This window comes from Hippichthys cyanospilos, chromosome 15, assembly GCF_059441005.1.
Source record: "Hippichthys cyanospilos isolate Australia breed blue-spotted pipefish chromosome 15, RoL_Hcya_1.0, whole genome shotgun sequence".
Taxonomy (NCBI): Eukaryota; Metazoa; Chordata; class Actinopteri; order Syngnathiformes; family Syngnathidae; genus Hippichthys; species Hippichthys cyanospilos.
The window spans coordinates 6489921-6508862 of record NC_142383.1 but is presented as its reverse complement, the minus strand read 5'-3'; the positions used below and the strand labels follow the sequence as shown (position 1 = coordinate 6508862).

At 38.7% G+C, this 18942-nt stretch overlaps 2 protein-coding genes and 1 long non-coding RNA gene across 4 annotated transcripts in view; 2 read left to right on the top strand and 1 right to left on the bottom strand.

Annotated features, from left to right (window-relative positions):
• The window catches only part of LOC148411534 (uncharacterized), an 11306-nt gene extending 9861 nt beyond the window's left edge, over positions 1–1445 (top strand). Inside the window, exons 5-6 of the long non-coding RNA XR_015868056.1 lie at positions 314–780; positions 1276–1445. This is a non-coding gene — a long non-coding RNA (uncharacterized LOC148411534). The remainder of the gene's footprint in view (positions 1–313; positions 781–1275) is intronic.
• The window catches only part of slc2a11l (solute carrier family 2 member 11, like), a 26779-nt gene extending 7837 nt beyond the window's left edge, over positions 1–18942 (bottom strand). Inside the window, exons 1-8 of the mRNA XM_088435867.1 lie at positions 18774–18942; positions 2172–2268; positions 1964–2062; positions 1731–1891; positions 1527–1651; positions 1289–1418; positions 585–733; positions 296–483 (exon numbers count right to left, since the gene is read on the bottom strand). Of these exons, the coding sequence (XP_088291993.1) occupies positions 296–483; positions 585–733; positions 1289–1418; positions 1527–1651; positions 1731–1891; positions 1964–2062; positions 2172–2210 (891 nt within the window). The 5' untranslated portion in view covers positions 2211–2268; positions 18774–18942. The remainder of the gene's footprint in view (positions 1–295; positions 484–584; positions 734–1288; positions 1419–1526; positions 1652–1730; positions 1892–1963; positions 2063–2171; positions 2269–18773) is intronic.
• kcnn2 (potassium calcium-activated channel subfamily N member 2) overlaps positions 13087–18942 on the top strand; it is a 43539-nt gene continuing 37683 nt past the window's right edge. The window contains exons 1-2 of one of the 2 annotated variants that reach the window (XM_088435861.1): positions 13087–13907; positions 14253–14348. In XM_088435861.1, coding sequence (XP_088291987.1) covers positions 13170–13907; positions 14253–14348 — 834 coding nt within the window. In that variant the 5' untranslated portion in view covers positions 13087–13169. The remainder of the gene's footprint in view (positions 13908–14252; positions 14349–18942) is intronic. The other variant, XM_088435862.1, reaches the window with a different exon arrangement.

The window sequence follows — 18942 nt, the reverse complement described above, 5'->3', positions numbered from 1 at the left end:
CATTGCATTAACGTCCATGTATTATTTGGTGTGTTTATTGTGAGTGTTTATCAATTCATTAAATGGAAGCCAAAAGCAAGCAGATTTGATAATTATAGTGAAATTTGAAAGGTTTAGTATTGCACAAAAATAATTACTTGAAAGGTTTAGGTTAGATTTAGGTTGTTTTTTTGCAAATGTAGCCTACCAAATTGGTTAGAAAGTCATTGTTTGTCATCGCATAAATGGTATACTGTACTGTATAAATACTACTGATGCAAAGCAACATTTGGTTTCTTTACATGATATGACTCACTGCGTTGATGCCACAAAGTTGCAGCGAGGAGAAGGTTACAATGATGGTTGCCAGCTGCCAGTGAATGCTTCTTTCCCGAAACAACTCCATCACAGAGCGACTTCGGATGTTCTGAAGGGCAGTTTTCTCTTCCAGCATTTCCTCCACCTCCCTGCCGTGGTCCTTGTTCCCCCAAAGCCTCGTCAAAGCTAAGCGGCAGCGACATGACAAAGATGTGACTTGGCGGCTGTTCTCTACATTCACCTCATATGTGCCTGTAAAGCAAGTGTTTCTGAACGTGTGGTTGCACCTTTCTCGCAGGCCTCCCGGTCTCCTCGGTTCAACAGCAGGAATCTTGGGGATTCCGGCAGGAAAGGAAGGGTGATGAGCTGAAACAGTGCAGTGAAGCCACAGAAGCCAAGCAGCCAGGGCCATCTATCCTTTGTGCCAAATAACTCGCTGTAAGGAGAGTGTCCATGAATTGGCACAGATGTAAATGCAAACATGTGAGTGTGTAGTCTTCAAAACCCATTCTTCCATTGTCTATCTCACTTATACCCATATATATATATATATATATATATATATATATATATATATATATATATATATATATATATATACACACACATATATATATATATATATATATATATATATATATATATATATATATATATATATATATATATATATATATATATATATATATATATATATATATATATATATATACACACAAATTAACTGCTAGAACATCTAAACCTGATTTATGTGCAACCACATTATCATACCCTTTTAAAAAAAAGATTTTTTTTTTTTTTTTGCTCAATTGGATTAGCAAAAAGGTGGCATGTCAACAGAGGTGTGTATCTGTTTTACAACCACTGTAGCTGTATGCAGGATGATGATGATTTGCCCATTAAAACTGACTTACTCCTGAACAATTTATTCCACAATACACTAATTTCATGAGATGCACCTGTACTACTATCCCTCAGCTGCAAATCTCACCTGAGACCCAAAAGCTGACCGATGAACTTGCCCATGGAGATGAAGGTGGCAGCGGTCACGCCCACCATCCCTTGCAGCACTTTTGGGGTGCATTCAATAATGTACAAGGTGTGAGCAGAGAGACTGATTCCTGTAAGTACAAGATTAAAGGCGTTTGTGAGAGATTAGAAATGGGATCAACTTGGTTACAAAAATCCTTTCACTATGCCTGTAAATGTTTAATGCTACTGTATCTCACCTGCATTGATGCCGAGCATTAATCGCCCCACCATAATCATCTCAAAGGACATGGCTTTTTGGCTTGAGGACATCAGCACCGCTGCAGTTATGGCCACAAAATTGTTTAACAAAAGAGTTTTTCTCCTGGGCGGGATAGGAAAACAGAGCTCTGAATGAATGCCAAGTGTAATCATGAAAACCAACCCTGAATTTGTGCACAAACCTGCCAATTCGTGAGAGGGCTGGCGCTGCTAGGAACGAGCCCAGCAAGCCCCCAATGCAAAAAATGGAAACCGTGAAAGACCAGATGAGCGAGACCTGCCAGTCTTGTAGGTAGATGTCGTATCTCTCTATGCATGTTTGGTTCACCAGCTTTTTGATGTACTGCAATTAGCACATGGAAACATTGTCCGATTCGGACTACTTCCCATCCCTGTTATCCAAACGTGTTCTTACAGCGGAAGGGGCCGTCACCACAGATATTCCGAATCCATATTGAAACGTCCCGCCGATGCCCGAGATGAACATGGCAACGATAACAAGAGGGCAGTCCAACTGCAAAACATGGATGAAGGTGCATTTTCATCTTATTAAATATGCAGACGAAAAACTGCTTTATTTGAAGGTTGAGATGCAAAATTAGATTTGAAAAATCGGAACCTACCAGGAGTGTTAGGTGATGTAGCATCGTTTGTCTGTTCATGGCCAGCCTGTTGAATCAATGACAAGCTAATCTGGTGTTCCAACCTCATAACGCTGCCCTGAAATGATTAACCCTCCTTTCAGACTAGGCTAAAATGTTCTCATGACGCACGTGTGGGTGAGGGCATGCCTGTGTCTGTGGTGAATTATGTTTGCACAAAGATGATGATAAACACTGTGGGCTGGTTATACTTAAGGCTTATTTAACCACGGTCTTCAAATCAAATAAAGAGCCCTGAAGATGAACTTCTAGCAAATTACAAACAAAAGACTTCTGCAGGCAATGGTATTAACAATCTTTGCCCAATTGTTACGACAACCTAATAGCGTTTATTTTAAAAAAATGCCATTTAACACTCAAAAATCCAAGAAAAAAAAGAAAAAGACAGTGGTAGTCAAAAGACATTTTGACACCTAACAGGAGAATAGCATTGCATATTCAAAATAAAATAAACAGTTTTATTCATGAAACTAAAGACAAAAGATCCACCTGCAGCCACCCAGAAATTCAAACCAAAAATGCTATCAGTTTTGCTGTCATTTTACTGCATGTAGATTGCAGATGTCAGCGGTCTAATTGAATTAAGGACTATTTCACCTCATGTAAAATATATAGGTGCAAAATAAAAGCTGTATAAAATATTTAAATTACCCTCAAAAGTTTGGGAACACATTATTTGATCCAATACACATCTGTGAAATGAAAGGTCATTACGTAAAGCAAAAACCACACCATGAAGCTGATGTTGAAAATGCCGAGCTGTGCAAAGCTGTCTTTGTGACAAAAGTTTGCCTTCTTTGAAGAATCTAAAACACATTTTAGTTTTAGTAACATGTTTAACTTTGGTAAATGATTCCATGCGTGTTGCTGCTTAGTCTGCATGACTTCACTGTTAATTGAAAATTAACAGAAAACTATAGAAAAACATACAAACATTTAATTTGAAGGTGTTTTCAATCTTTTAAATAGTACTGTGATCTAACATGTTTATTTTAATGTCACAATGATTTTTATTGTACCAGTAAAATAAATACTTCTTATCTTCTTGTTTTAAAGCCATTCCCTCAGCGGGCTGGTCACGGGGAAAGGTTTGGAGGATAGTGGGAGGAGGGGGCTGGCTTTTCAAGGTTGGGGTCTATGCGAAACTCTGGAGAGGCTAGATTTAGAAAGCAAACTGCCATAGTTTAACTTTACATGAAGTACTCATTTTCCAAAGTCACCAAGAGCCATGGCAGAAGGGTGAGAAGTCACCTGTGGCTCCAGATCCCTAATCTAGTGGAAGTGTGAAAAACAGCCATCGTAAGAATAAGTTTACAATAACAAGGCCCTACTTTTATCCGAGTGCAGTTGGCACTTTAAAGACTCCTGTTTGCATATGTTTGCTCAGTAAACTTGGGAGTTATGTGCCAATTTTTGCATCTAGTTTAAGTACGTGCAGATAGGACAGGGGTGAAAAACAACTTTTGTAAAATTCTTGTAATTATGACTTTCAGCACTTTGTAAAGTAAATAATAATTAGCTTAGAAGTGGGACCTAACTCAGTGTAACTTAGTCTTTGTTATCTTTATCTGCAATCTTTCCGTGTCCTTTCTATGTAGAGCCCCCAGCACCAACTTCTTGTGTCAACAGCATGAATGTGGCTATTTTTTTGTTGTTGTACCTAAATTTACCTGTGGGAAGCAGCATTGTACCGCAAGAGATTCAGACTGACGGGAAACACAAGTAAACAAATTCAACGGATGCTTGTTTTGCGGACAGACCAACGAATGACGAAAAAAAAGGAAATGAGAATGTTGTAAGTGTGTTTACCATTCGTCGTCTCAATAGACATTCCATGAGAGGTTGGTTGGTCTGGTCTGACTAACCAACATCTGGGGGTGATGGAATGGGTCACATCGTCAAAAAAACTACATAAGATGCTCACTAGGTAGTAAAAGAAATTGGAAAAGCTATAATCTGAAAACTAGGCATGGGCTGATGATAACCTATTTGACAGTTAGTTCACTGTGTTTTTAAATAGACAAAATTTCTGGTTGCCAGCTAATTCCAAGGGACACAAGAGATGAATGAACACACACACTCATAAACACCCAAGGGCAATTTAAATTGTCCAATACCTACCACACGGGTTTTTGGAATTGTAGGAGGAAGCCAGGGTACCTGGAGAAAACCAATGCGGGGACGAGGAAAACATTCATACTTCCCACAGAAAGGCCAGAACGGGAAGCAAACTGGCACCCTCAGAACTGGGAGGAGAATGTGGTATGCCACAGGATTATTGCTCATGACAGTCTTTCAGAAAACACCAAAAATCAGATTTGGCCCAATTTTCTGTATGCAGCCTCTCCATCCATGGAAACCGGTTGCCTTTTGGAGGGGGATACAACCTTGTAAGTCTGATTTGATGTCCTGTATGGTGTGACATGCAAGTAAATTGGAAGTGCATACTAAATATCAGCCACCCACATACAAAATGATGTGCTGTCTTAAATGCTCCCTGTATGCCCGTAACTGCTGCTGAAACCATCTCAATGCTTAGGGCTCTGTCGAGCATGCACCTTTAAAGCATTATGAAGTGAAGCCGACATTTCTGGAGCTCTCTAAATAAAATCTGAAGGCATCAAAGTGTATTTACTGCAAAACAGTGCTGATATGTAATGTAAGATGCTGTTTTACACTCCCTGGTGCGCCGTCTTTCAAGTCAGTGGCCAAGAAGCGCTTCTGGCTTTTGGAGAAAATGAGTGCGATCTGTCCTCTCCCAATCGCCCTTCCAGGTCCGCGGTAATGATTAAACCCATAAAGCGTTTTCATTCTCAGGGATGAGTGACATTGACCGAAAGGCAAGCCTAGTAGATAAGTAAAAAGCTACAGTTCAAATTGTAGGGTAACCTGTGTGCGATTACATAATTTTATATCGGTTAAAGGTGTACTTATTTAGCAGTTTTCAGCATTAAAAAATGTAACATTTTGTCAACAATTCATTTGAGATTTTTTTTTTGGTACAATTAATACTTTTGAAAAATGTTGCAACTTGCTTTCGACCTGAAATGATGTGAAATATACTTTGTGCTCCAATCACAGCTCAGCTTGCAAATGTCAGATGAACTCAGAAAACAAGTCGTTACTTGAGCACATGTGATGTCATTTTCAGTTGACAGCATTTGGCAAAATGTCTTTTTTAAGGTATTTATTGTAGATGAAGAATGAAAACTCTAAAAACAGTTGGGTTAAAATGAATCCAGTTAATGGGTCATGCGTCGAAAAGGACCAATCTAGTTTCAGGGTTGTTTTCCAGAAGGTTGGGTCAAACTGATCCAAATATTCATTCAATCCTATAATTATATTATTTTTGACCCAACAGTTTTTAAGAGTGTTATTATTTTACTGCTGAAATCTTCTAAATAACTAAATGACCTCTTTAAATTTCCAACCACTTTTATACTCAGTTTGGTGATAAAACCTTGTCACTCGCCGATTCCAAATATTGAAGCTATCATTTATGACCACTTATGATTCTAATCTAGAGTAGGGTTTATGTCGCACATTGAACACTATGAAGCATTCTTTTTATCCTATTGCATAATATACTGCAGTCCTTGTTGCTAAGTGAAAGTCTTATTTTCTCTTTCGATTCATGCTCTGTAAATCTATACTTTATCAAAAACTTTCATTATGCTAGATTTGCTGTAAGATATTAAAATACTAAAATGTTTCTTAGAAGCAGTCTTTTATGCTTTTTTTTTTAAATCACCCATTATGTTGTCGCATTTTTATCATTTATGAAAAAATACTAGCTTCAGGTTCCAGGGAAAACAAAACACCCCTCCGAAAAAATGCTCCCCAAAATTAGATACTTGGTCCTCAAATTAAGTCCTTGATTAGAAAAACTCTTCCTCAAAGAAGAAAAAAAAATATTGAATAAGTATTCTAAAACATTTATAATTGCATAAAATCCAAGCTTAGTGTTGGGCGCAACTTGAGCATCTTCTCTATCGTGCCCGATCTCCGCCTACACCCCATCGTGTGAATTGGAAGTTACCAACACATCAGCACAGTGGTCATAAATCAGCCTGACAGTGGATATAAACCTGTGAGTCCAAATCCCACATGGTGCCATCATGGCCTTGAGCAGGACATTTAAAGTAGATTGACCGTAAATCTCATCCTCAACGTAAATGGCTGTTATGTCAGTTGCAACGTTACTAAAACCCAGTTGGATTTCAGGTATCAGGCACAATATAGAGCAAGAAGTGGAGATAAAATGTGCAAGTATGTTGTTGTTGGGCAGAACACTTCTTTTTACGCTTTCAAATCTTGTGTGTCAACGGATTTTGCTCAAATCTAAACCATGAATATTTTATAGTCACGATGGTTGATTTCATTGCAGTCACAGTTAAAGTATATTTTTTCATAATCCAGCTTTTAATCCTTTATGATTTCTGAATGCTGATAGCATTTTGAAAACAAAGATCAATTGCACCCTGGTGTGGACACTAATTGACTGTTATTTTGTTTGGCATAACCTGTTGGATGAGCATGTGAACATAGTCAGTTTGATGAATAGTAAATTTTGCTTTAAAAAAAAAAATCCCCTGACTACACATGCGCTTGCCATAGAAGCAGCTCAAGTTTAGCCTACCACATAAATGTAAAGCACCCAGCTTTATAGGAATATTAATTCCTAACGATAAGCCAATTGTCAAGATCTAATGATATGGCAATTGATAAGATATAATGCAGTTATAGCAGAATGTAAATCTTTACAATTTAAATGATTGAAGTTCATTATAAAATAAAGACTGATGCCAGGTTGTGTTTTTTTAAATAATCTTTTAATCTGACACGAAACACAATGTGTTTAAAATAAAAAAGGTGGGTGAGGATATATATATATATATATATAAAAACATGGATTGAGTACATTTAAAAAATTACTGTATGAAAACTCATTATTCATGTTAATTTGTATCTATGAATATGTGAATTATGCATGTTCATCATTGGTAACATGGTAGGCAAGTTGTCTCAACATCAGCTGGAACAGGCTTCAGCTTGGTCATGACCATAATGAAGACAAGCAATGTAGAAAATGGATGTGTGTGTATGGATGTCCTTGGCACCAGCTGCGTTTTACCCCTGTGAATTGTTGAGCTCAAGATACTACTGTATCTGCTTACTAACATGGAATGTCCTCCAGCACTTTCAGGTGTCGCCTTTATCAAAAAAGAAACAAAAAAGACCCAATCACTTCTATTCAAGTGCGCAGCTGCCCAAACAGTTAAGAGTGTGAACACGGTAAGTACGCAGAGGAGCACCATTTTTAGTTGCTGCCGGTGTTGAAACATAAGGACATTGTCACACTTCACTAAGTCACCGGAGACACTTTCATGGTCTGCCAGCCAAACGATAAATGTCTCATTAAAAACAGAAAAGCAAGAGCAAATTTGACAAAGGTGACCGTCCTGCCACTTAGTCGGTCATCAGAGTTTGTAGACAAATGTCAAAGAAGTACAGTGAAATCATGAACTTATAATCGCTCTGTCGCTAATACGCACTCCTTCCACCTCACTTCGCTGTCGCGTCTAGAGTTTAATTGAGGCTCTTAATCTTAATAGCGAGTCTGATCCTCACATCCAGACTGACATCTGTAGTTTTAATCATCCCATTCCTTGAACGCCTTAAGAGAATGCCCGAAGCTAAAGAAAAGTTCTGTGCATAATAAATGAAAGCAATTACTTGCCATCATGGGGCATTTTTTTCAAACTACCTAGATTTTTTTACTGCCAATAAGCATAGAAATTTGACTTGGAGCTCTTGGAACTGATGGAACATTTTTGTGGCCATGAACTGCCATTGTTGTCAAAGATTGCAGCCATTGGAAATACTACACATATTGTTCTTTAATTGAGTTATTCACATTTAAGGCAGAGGTGACCGATTGATCGTTCAGGTTAAACAGAATGACAGGCCATGATTTATTAGGTTCAAAGGCCATTATTTGAATTTTCCCATCAGTATCTTTCAAAAGACTAATGAACAAATGTCTTGGAAATGATGAAGTGCTTGAAAAGGTGCTTAGGAGCAGAACGCACAACTCTCACTAAGCCTGTCTTGAGATCATAATATTGTAATCGACTGGTACCTTTCTCCAAAAGAACCACTATAAGAAATCAATTAAGCAAGCTGCTATGTTTTTCAGACCCCATTCCCTTGTATCAATGCCTCCTTGTGCTATCAGCAGGGATGCACATAAGTGGTACGCATTTGCAACAGAAATAACTGATGCGTAACATTGCATGCTTCACTATGTGCATTCGTGTACCCTACTTAATTTTCACCCATGACAACAACCGAGCCTGAGCTGAATAATTTATTTTCCTGAAAAGTGGCTCCAAGATGTGCCGTGGCTTGAAGCACAATTAAATGTGGTGCAAGATGTTCCACTCGTGTCCTCAGCTAGCAGACAAAACTATGTCCTATAATGAATATATTTGTTTGTTTATTGAATCTGCTTGGACTGGCTTTTGGGACCGCGTATCATTCGCTGCTGTGAGAGTGTTAATGAGGCAGTTTACGTTGTCACTCTACAGTCCTATCTTAATGTACCTCTGACTTCCTGGGATTAATTAAACTGGGTCCTGAGGAAATGGCTCAAAGCATAACTGACGGACTATTGAAACTTCTCGAGGACGCACGTTTGAAAAACGCAACGTGGTTGTGTGCACACGGTGCGTTTAATGTTGGAGCGTCACTGAGAATAACATTGAGGAAGATGTTTTTTGTTTTTTTTTTTTAAATAAAAGACAGGGTGCATACCAAACACTACGTCCTTTTACTCGTGAGCCACCCACGAAAAAATGATGTGCACCCCTGGGTATCAGCATGTAAGTTTGTGTATGATCAAAATATAATTTTGTAAGTTGGACGGCTAAAGCGGAGATGACTCTATAATTATAGTATGTTGGATGGGGTGATCTTTCATCTTTAATAGCATTTTACTACCAGTGGAACCTTGGTAGTTCCCAGCTCTAAGATAGAAAAACTTTATTTATAAACCCAAATAAAACTTACCTTTCTATTGCCCCTCTGCAATATAGGAACAGCTTCAGGGGTCATTAAGGCGACATAGACTACGCTAACTATACTTGTGGGATCTTACTACAGGAAACCAAAGCACCATGCAATACATTTTGAAATTTAATATAGCTATTACAGGTAGTTGTAGTTAGGAGTCAAAAATACTTACATCCATCCATTTACTGTTAGGCCTGTCATCATTGGGGTTATAGTTGATCTCGATGAGCACCCACGCAAAGCGTAAGGGACCTGCTGAGAGCAAAGCTCAGTGTCGACACTTTTGAACATAATGTTTTGAGAAGGCCAAAGCTGTAGCGCTGCAATCGGAAAATAAAATTGAAGCGGTAAAATAAAAAAAAAAACACTGGAGCAAACAGCCATGCTGAAAGAGTTAAGAAGTCAGGAGACTAAAGCAACAACAGCTCAAAGAAGCTACTGTGGTTATACAATATGCGCGTGAAGCAATTGAAGCAAGAGTACTTTAACAAGCTTGGCAAAAAGCATCAATGCTTCAACATGCTATGTTTACGGCACACAAGGAAGTGCTTTAGATGACCAAACACATTGCTTTCTCTCAAAAGGAATCGCTGCATGGGCAACTGAGCGCAGCACGCAAAAGGATAATAGATGCAGATCAGAGATTAGGCAACCCTGGAAGAGAGGATGATATAGAGTCATTGGCCCAGAAACTCTTCTGGTACTTGTCCATCGTATTCTGTTGAGAATATTTCAAGCATTTCAGGTCGTTGACTTACCTTTAATGTTGTCGACTTGAAAAATAAGTTGATTAAAATAAAACAGGATATCTAGTTTGGGCTGATTTCCAATTAAAAGAGTGATCAAAATAAAGTCAAATTAAATTATTGCAAATTAGACCTGCCATACCACAGCAGTACTTGTTGCTGCACATAAACATTTGACGTAACAGCTCCATTTGTCGTCTTGGTGCACTACCTAGCGGCCAAAAAACTGATACTATGTATCTGTGTGATTAAAAACCGACTGTATTATCCCAGAATGTGATCTGTCACTGCAAATATGCTATAGCGACTCAGTTTTATGAGTTCAAATTAGAGGCAAGTCAAGCATAGAATGTGTTCAGTCCGCTCATCAAAAAAAAGTAACAGAAGAAGACCAATGAGAAGTTATTTACCTCATTGTCACTAACAGGCAACTGGCTCGATTATTCGATTGAATAATCGCTAGGATAACTCATTTTAAAAAGATTCGATCATTACAGCCATGGTCATAATCGCCAAATGATGTATCCTTTGGTGTCAAACTCGTGTTTTATCGTTGGCCACATTGGAGTCATAGTTTCTGTTGGAGGGCCATTGTAACTGTTAAATCAAATCATTTTTAAGTCTGATCATCACACATTAACACATTTTGAAATCAGAGGCTGCTGAAAATTGTTCAAAAAGCTATTGGTAATCTGTTCTTTTAATAGCAGGACATACAACCAAATGGTGTTCATCCCACTCTTTCACCTAAAGATGGCGCCACAAAAATCACCCACATAAACGTCAAAATAATATGCAGCACATGTAGACAACATTAATAGACGCCTGTTTATACAGTTTATCAGGAAAAAAAAACTAGGGAAAAATGCATTAAAGTTGAATAACCCTTTACTTTAGATGTATGGGTTCTTTAACTTCCCCTCCCAAGAATCCAAGTTCATTTTTGTTGCATTAATTTCCATTAAATACACAACAACTTTCACATGTTCATCATACAAAGTTTTGTTGTTTTTTTTTTTTGTTTTTTTTTTCTGACCTGGCCCTTAAAAAGACCCACCCCACTCTATGTCATATAAAGCTTTAACCTTGTCCACAAAATCCACCGGTGTTCAGATACAAGTATGGGCTGTCGAGCACATGCTTTGCAAAAAATAATAGATTTCACAATATAGTGACAATTTTGATAGTCAGACAATCAAGTGATTTGAGGCTGGGTGAACATTTTCCAGACACACAAATAGAATGAGATAGTGCGGAGGCAGTGTCACGTGATGTGGCGATCCGCCCAATCGGGAGTAAGTGCGCAATGCGATGCTGTGCAGAGGGACAGTTTGATGAAACAATCTTCGTGATCAATGAGCGAGTATGTGAAAACTTTCTTTACTGAGGAGACCTCCACGCTTAGTAGTTGTACACGTGGAAGCTGGACCAACTTGTTTGATTTAGTTGAGCAAACTGGAGCGCTGCAAACAAAATGTAGGCTAACTTTAACGAGAGATGCAGTTGGGGTCTCGTTTGCTGCACTCGGAGCCTCGTGATTAGTCTTGACGGGAGCACCACTTGTAATCTGTTTATGCAGGGCTCAAGTCCTTTCCAGGTCCGAGCACTTGCACTGAGCCACGAGCTTGCTCACGTGACTAGAAACTGATCAAATGAAAAAGTAGCCATGACTTAACTTTGTAACGTCAATCTAGTGAATTACAACATTTGGTCACCAAATTAAGCGTGTTAAAAAAAAAAAACTCAAAAGATTGGACGTGGGTAGAAAAAGCTTCATTGGGAGGAATAGCTCAACAACTGGATGGATACACAATGGATAAATATTGATTGTTACATTTCTTGGACGGATGGATTAATATTTCATAGATGAACGGGTGGAGATAAATAGTTGGGTTGGTCGATGGCTAGATGGACAAATAATAGAGATGGTTTGATTGATGCCTATACTTACTAGATAGATGGATATATAAATGTAGTTCTAAAAGAAAACATAAAGGGAACGGTTTGGAGGGGGATCCCAAAACGTGTACTTTTTTTTCATATATTTCATATCTTTTTTTTCATATATTCCATTTTAACTTTTTTTTTTTTTTTTTTTTACCAAATAATTGCATCAACATTTTTTCATAAGGTCGATGCCTTAAATATTGATGTACAATTCAGAAATTGTTTTGAGTAAGGAAAAAAAAGCAGCTGAATTAAAAAAAAAAACCGTACTTGGCAAACACGCCACCAATTAGTTTCTGTTTTAACTTATGGCTTTAATCAGTGCGTCAAGCGGAAAATATATTTGCCGGCACTTGAGTGTTGCCAGGCAGTGGGTAACAGGAGATTATTAAATTAACAAATAAAAAAAATCCGGAAAAAATCATAGGTGATTAATAATAAGTAAATAAAAAAAATAAAGAAATTCAGTTTAAAATGTCCGAATGCATTTGAATGTATCTCATGTTTTGCTCATGGCTAGACATGAACACTACTGTTCGCGGCTAGCCGCCAATGCCGGAGACTTTTGCCGTAATGACAGATTTTTTTATTTTTATTTTTATTACTTGGGATGCTCAAATTATCAAAGGAGTCGAATGAGTATCACAAAGTCCAGTGATACCTACATGAGATGTTACGTGTGTTCATGTGAAGTCCCGGTATATCGGAAAAGGAAAAGGTACGGACAATCGAGGACAAACTGGCACAGTTCTTTTTTTGCAGCCTGCTAAAGTACAACCGTTTAAGTTACAAGATGATCGGAAAGTCGCGCGCTTAAAAATTAATGTATTTCACGTACATATATTTACTGTATTCAACTTTGACTCGTGTGTTATCAAGTGACTTTTCAGACACTCCGTAGTATATTGGGTATAGTTACATCGATGTTGAGGGTGTATTTTGAAGGGGTGGGGCCTGGGAGTTGGGTGGGGGGGGTGTTAAGAATAGAAATCTACTTCATTTATATACGTGCGACCGTATAAGTGTTACATGACGTCGGAGCAGTTGTTTTGGTCCTCTTTACCCGATCGAATTCGCTGTAGTCGTGTACGAGAGACGACATGCTTGGCTCTGTCCCGGTCCAAGTAGCACACCAGAGTAGAAGCCGACTACTGCTGCTTTAAAAAAAAAAAAAAAAAGGGGGAGCCGTGACATGGGAAGCCCGTTGCAGCTGCGGAACCATTTCTACCAGGAGCAGCAGTTGGATCCGAGTCAGTGGCACCGGCACCCCTGCGGACAGCCGCCGCGCTCCACTTGCACTTGCACCGACCACTGCACCTGCCATGCCCGGAAAAGCTGCGTCCCCCGCGGGACGTCGCCGACATGCACCGCGGTAACTTTGAGGACATCTTCGGAGACGTCTTCCAGGCGAGGCGTCCGCGACCCGTCTCCCACTAGTCATGCTGCTTCCTCCAGGCATCCCCCTCCTCCCCCACCTCCTCCTCGTCGTCGTCAGCAGCAGCATCCGCAGCATCCCGGGGCCATCCACGCGAACGCCTCCCACCATGAGACAGCCATGAGCAGCTGCAGATACAACGGCGGCGTCATGCGGCCGCTCAGCCACTTGAGCTCGTCCCGCAGGAACGTGCACGAGTTCGATTCCGAGTCGCAGCCCCTGCAGCCTCTCTCGGCCGCGGACGCGTCGGACACCTTGGCAGTCTCCAAGCCGGAGAACCACTCGGCCACGCTCATGCCGTACGCGTCTGGGGACGGGGGCGGCGGGGGGAAATCGGGCAAAAAGAAGAACCAGAACATTGGGGAGAAGCTCGGCCACAGGAGGGCCTTGTTTGAGAAGAGGAAGCGACTCAGCGACTACGCTTTAATCTTTGGGATGTTTGGGATCGTTGTTATGGTTATAGAGACTGAACTCTCCTGGGGAGCCTATGGAAAGGTGTGTATCTTGAAATTTTGGCAACTTTTTTCAAAACATATAAAGTTCTCTCACAAGTATTGTAGTCGTGCATTGTGGCTCTCAAGGTACAGAAAAGCGTCTCCGAGGTTACTCTTACTCACTTTCCAGATGACTGAGTTGCTAAAATCCAAAGGTTCACAAGCAAGCACTATTTTTGAAGATGAGCCATTAATGTAGTTGTTTTCCCTCGGAGGAAGCTTAGCAAAGTGCTTTCCTAATCATTAGGCATTTTGATTTATCCAGCCCTGGAACATAACAAGTGTGATATTTTTCTTTTTATGCCAGAATGTTGTCTTTGGTTTTAGTGTTGTCGCTTTCTTCCAGGAGTCCCTGTATTCATTAGCTCTAAAATGCCTGATAAGCCTTTCTACAATCATTCTCCTGGGACTGATTATCATCTACCATGCAAGAGAGATCCAGGTAATGAAACACACCTTGTGTGTTTTGTTTTTTTTTCATTTCTCTTCTGCATTGATGTGACCAAAGGGGATTGAGGTTCATATGCAATAGATTAAAATAAGCTTTTCTTTTAGAAATGGAGATTTGCTTGTGTAAAGACATTATTTTACTCAATTGCAGATAGTGAAGGTATCTATTGAGGATTTTCTCTTTTTTTTTATTTACTGTTACTTTCAATTTATGTCAATTGAAAGTGGAACTAAAACTAACTGCACGTTCTGGGGTAATCCCTTATGAGAGTACTGGAATACTATCATCAATAAAGGGAATGTCAAGTCGAAACGTTTCTTCACAAGATTTTTCATGCCAACACCAAATTCTTACTAATTGTGCCTTTGGGATAGGAATTGAGCAGCAAAATGGCCGCCTCTTGTGAAGGATAAACAATTGTGTTGATACATCTCACTGATTGCCTAGCTCTGGAGTTTAGACACTTGACATTCCGCAAGCTGAGCCATGATTTTTTTTTTTTTTTTACTTCCCCTTTAAAGACGACAGTTCCACATCACATAAGAATATATTTTATTCTTACAACAAGCACTCATTAGCCACACTTTAATAGATTGATGTACAACAACTAAAAGTCACTTCAGTCATTTATTTAGTTCAACGGATGCATTTTTATCAATTTAACTTCTGATTTATTTGAGACTAGTCCCAAGTGCCGACTGCAAGCTCTAGTGTTGACCATCAGGAGTCTTGATGTTATTGTGCTCTTTTTTTTTTTTGTCAATCATCAAATAATTAGAAAATAACCTTGACACCAAATTGTGAGGTGTTCTCGAATTGGGTGTAGCATAGAGCTTTGCTATGGCTCACTACATTTTCATCTTTGTTGGAATTGGTACCCCTGGTTTCAGTCAATGCCGGGTGCTTTGCATGTAAGCAGTAGGCTAAACTTGAGCTGCATCTCGGTGAGCAAACTTCTTCTTACAAAAAAATATCACTATCATTCTGCTTTATCAAAGGTGCCCTTGGGCATTTTTTAGAGTTGAATTTACCATTCATCGGACCGAGAACTATCACATGCTCCTTCATTTACACGTCTTTGTTTTTGCTCTCCCACCAAATACAACAGCCTATCAGGTTATGCCAAACACAATGACAGGCCATCAGCATCCACTTCAGGATGTGCTTGACCTTTGCTTTCCCACCCCCAACAACTCAAGCACAAGAAGTCGGATGCATTAAAAACAGATCTAATCTGCATACAGAAAGCATAAAATTGTAGATTAATAGTATTGTTAAAGTGATTAAAAAATAATCACGAATATAATTAATTGATTGCATTTTACCAAACGCAAATAACATGATCAGTTTAAAATGTTAGTTTTCATCTCTCCCCATTCAAAAATTCGTGACAATTGAAAAAGATTGAGTATGATTCAAGAACTTACTGTGTTCAGTGCATGAATAAGCAGCGGCACCACCTTGAGAGAGTTCCCCAACGCTTGGACAGTTTAATGACCTTGGCCAGAAACAGTGCTGCAACAGTTCATCTTAAGCCGCAGCACTTGCGTCTTTGTTGAACAGCCACAAAATCAATGGTGACACAGCCTGCACCCAGAATCTATGTTGCTTTCACGTATGCGCGACTTCTCCCTTTTTTAATTAACTTGAAAGGGAAACAACCTGAATGCAGACAACCTTGCCATCATCACTTCCAGACATGTTTGCCTAACAGTTCAATACCCCATTCGGATTAATTGTCATATTTTGCGCCAGACTTGTATTTTTCTAACTTACAAGTCTCTGGGGGATATCTGTCATTGGAATGGCCCACCAGTAAAATGTCTCATTGTAAACCTTGCTTTTATGAGTGATGATAGAAATGCGCATTACCATATTTCAATGTGTATCCAAAGTGGTTTCTTTCCCCTCCCGCCGCTGTTTATAAATTACAGAGCTTACGTTTGCGTGAAAGTATCACATTCATTGTTTTCGTCCTTTCAGCCACTCTCGCTTATTTGTGTAAGTTATTCAATTCATAAATGAGGCCTCGCTGAACTTTTCTTTCTGTGTGTCATGTAAGCATTTATTTGTGATTGATATAATGCCGCTATGCACCCTTCATTATAGCAGCTTTCCATTACTAGCCTATAACAGGTTGGCTGGAATTGTTGGCGGTGCCTCAGCCCACATTTATTGGCTCCAGTCCCCATAAACACTTTCGGCGCATGTGGATTTTGTTTGGTACTCTTCGACATTGTTATTAGTGAAAGCTTGGTTTTGTAGTCATAATGGAAGTACAGTATACTGAAAAATATCATCAGCACGCCCACCTTGAGACTCAATGAATTTCTGGCTTACTTCCTGGCAAATATACAGTGCTGATTAAAAGTTTGGAAATATACATATTATTATTTCAAGATTTCTGATTTGTAGATGAAAAATTCATTGGCATTAAGAAGAAATATAAATGGAGTTATTTGGTCAACAAAAAAATGTTAATCACAAGTTCAAAACACAATTTGTTTTCTAATTTAGATTCTTCAAAATAGGCACTTTTGCCCAGAAAATAGCTTTGCACTTCTTGGTTTTTCTTAGTTAGCTTTATGATGCGGTTTTCAGCTTAGCATTTAAAATAATAATAGTCAAATTTAGAGGAGTGTTATTTTGCAATATTTTTAGAATTGGAATATTTTTAAACATTGTCACATCATTGAAAAGTGCTCTTAATATAATTGCCAAGCTAAACTGGAATGGTAGCTTCTCTGTAACAGTCTCAATTTGTTCATGTTCATATGTCGATGCCCAATCCCTAGGTCAGCCATCATTTTTCCACTAACATTCATAAATTATTCATTTTCAAGTGCAAATGTCAGGAATTGCTCTATCCTACAACACTGACAAATGCAAACAGCCTAAATCGTACATCTCCTCTCATATCCATGACTAGATTCAGTCGGTTTGTTCTTTGATCTGCAAAGTTTAGGCAAAGTGGCTTTGCATAATCCTGCTCATGTACCGCTAAAGGTAAACAAACATAGATTAAAAACACTGCCTCTTCATGGAATAATTAGTACAGTAATAAAAATACTGAAAAATCTCTCTGTAGAATACCGTGCAGTTAAATATGGCTGCAAACTACATCTCTGGCAATAAAGTGTATTATCATTTTACCAGTAATGTCAAAAATATTTTGTTTTGTGATGTGGTCCAGTTTTTGAAGAATGTAAACTCAACTGAGCTGCATATATACTGTAAAATATGCAGAGAAAGAATATTTGAATTCTGTTCTTAAATCAATCAGTTGCACACGCAGTTTTTTCTTTACAAAGTCTTGTTGCCAACCATTACACTGACAAAAAATATATACATTATGGGAGTAATTTTGGATGAAACAGTTTAAAAATAAAAATGACTGACAATCACGAAAACAGTATTAGCATAACAAAGCAAGCAAGTTTTTGGTTCCAAATATTTACTGTGTTGTTTACATTTACCATTTGTGTCATTTTTTACTGCACATAAATCCATACCATGGATGTTCTTAATTATATATTTTGTCATTCAAAACCAAGCAACTCTTACTTTTTACAAGCAATGATTAGCTGATACAGTCAAATACACACAATACACAGCAAATATACAATCTAAAGTTTGTTAAAAAAATAAAATAAAATCATAAAATACATAATGCAACCTGAAGTAAACATAAACATGTTTAATATAGTATGACAAACAGATATGACAAGAAAATTTTCCTTTAGCACTTCATTATTGTGCCATGCATGAGCCAAAGAGAAAAGTTTTTGTTTTTATTTTTAAAAATAAATTTGCCGTTGACGATTGCTTTATGCAGGGGACAGATAGTAGACTGGCCAGTATGTAGTGAAAATCGACATAAAATTGGCATCAAATGAAATGCACTTGGACTAAACAAATGCTCTTTTGTTATCAATAAGTTTACTTTACTTTACTTTACTTTTAGGTCTCTAGTACACACCTAACAAATTTTGAAGATTGCGTTGACATAACAACATGTTTTATTTACAAACTGCTTAGAGTGTAAGACGGATCATAATTTTCAAATGCAGTCCTAAAAGAAATGCGGTAGGCTTGCCCCAACCTGCTTTTTGTTGTGGAGTAAACTTTGTGTTTCTGGATTATAAAACAGTAATTTTAAGTCTGGCAAGATTGCCCTCCCGCAATGAAATCCATTATGCATGCACATCCCTGTGTATTCACAGATGTCTGTCACACACTGAGCCGTAATAAGTCGGCGCTATGAAATGTTCCCTTCACCACTCCCGGCCTCTTAAAACTGATTCACTTGTCAAGCTCAGTAAATATTACTCCCGCCCGTTTATCTACTTCCTAACAACGTGAAATGTTTTTGCTGACTGAAAAAGGTCACGTCGGACAGGGATTGATGTAGCCTACCTGCTGTGATGGGAATTAGTTTGGGAAGCATCTGCCGTGCTCAGGTGGCCTCCAGAGCGTACTCCAGGTGTATTTTTACAAAAAAGAGGCAGGTTGTCCGTAAGCTAGATAGGCCTCGTTTCATCTTGATTGGCTTTCATGTGAATTTCGCCTGTCCCCAATGCTGATG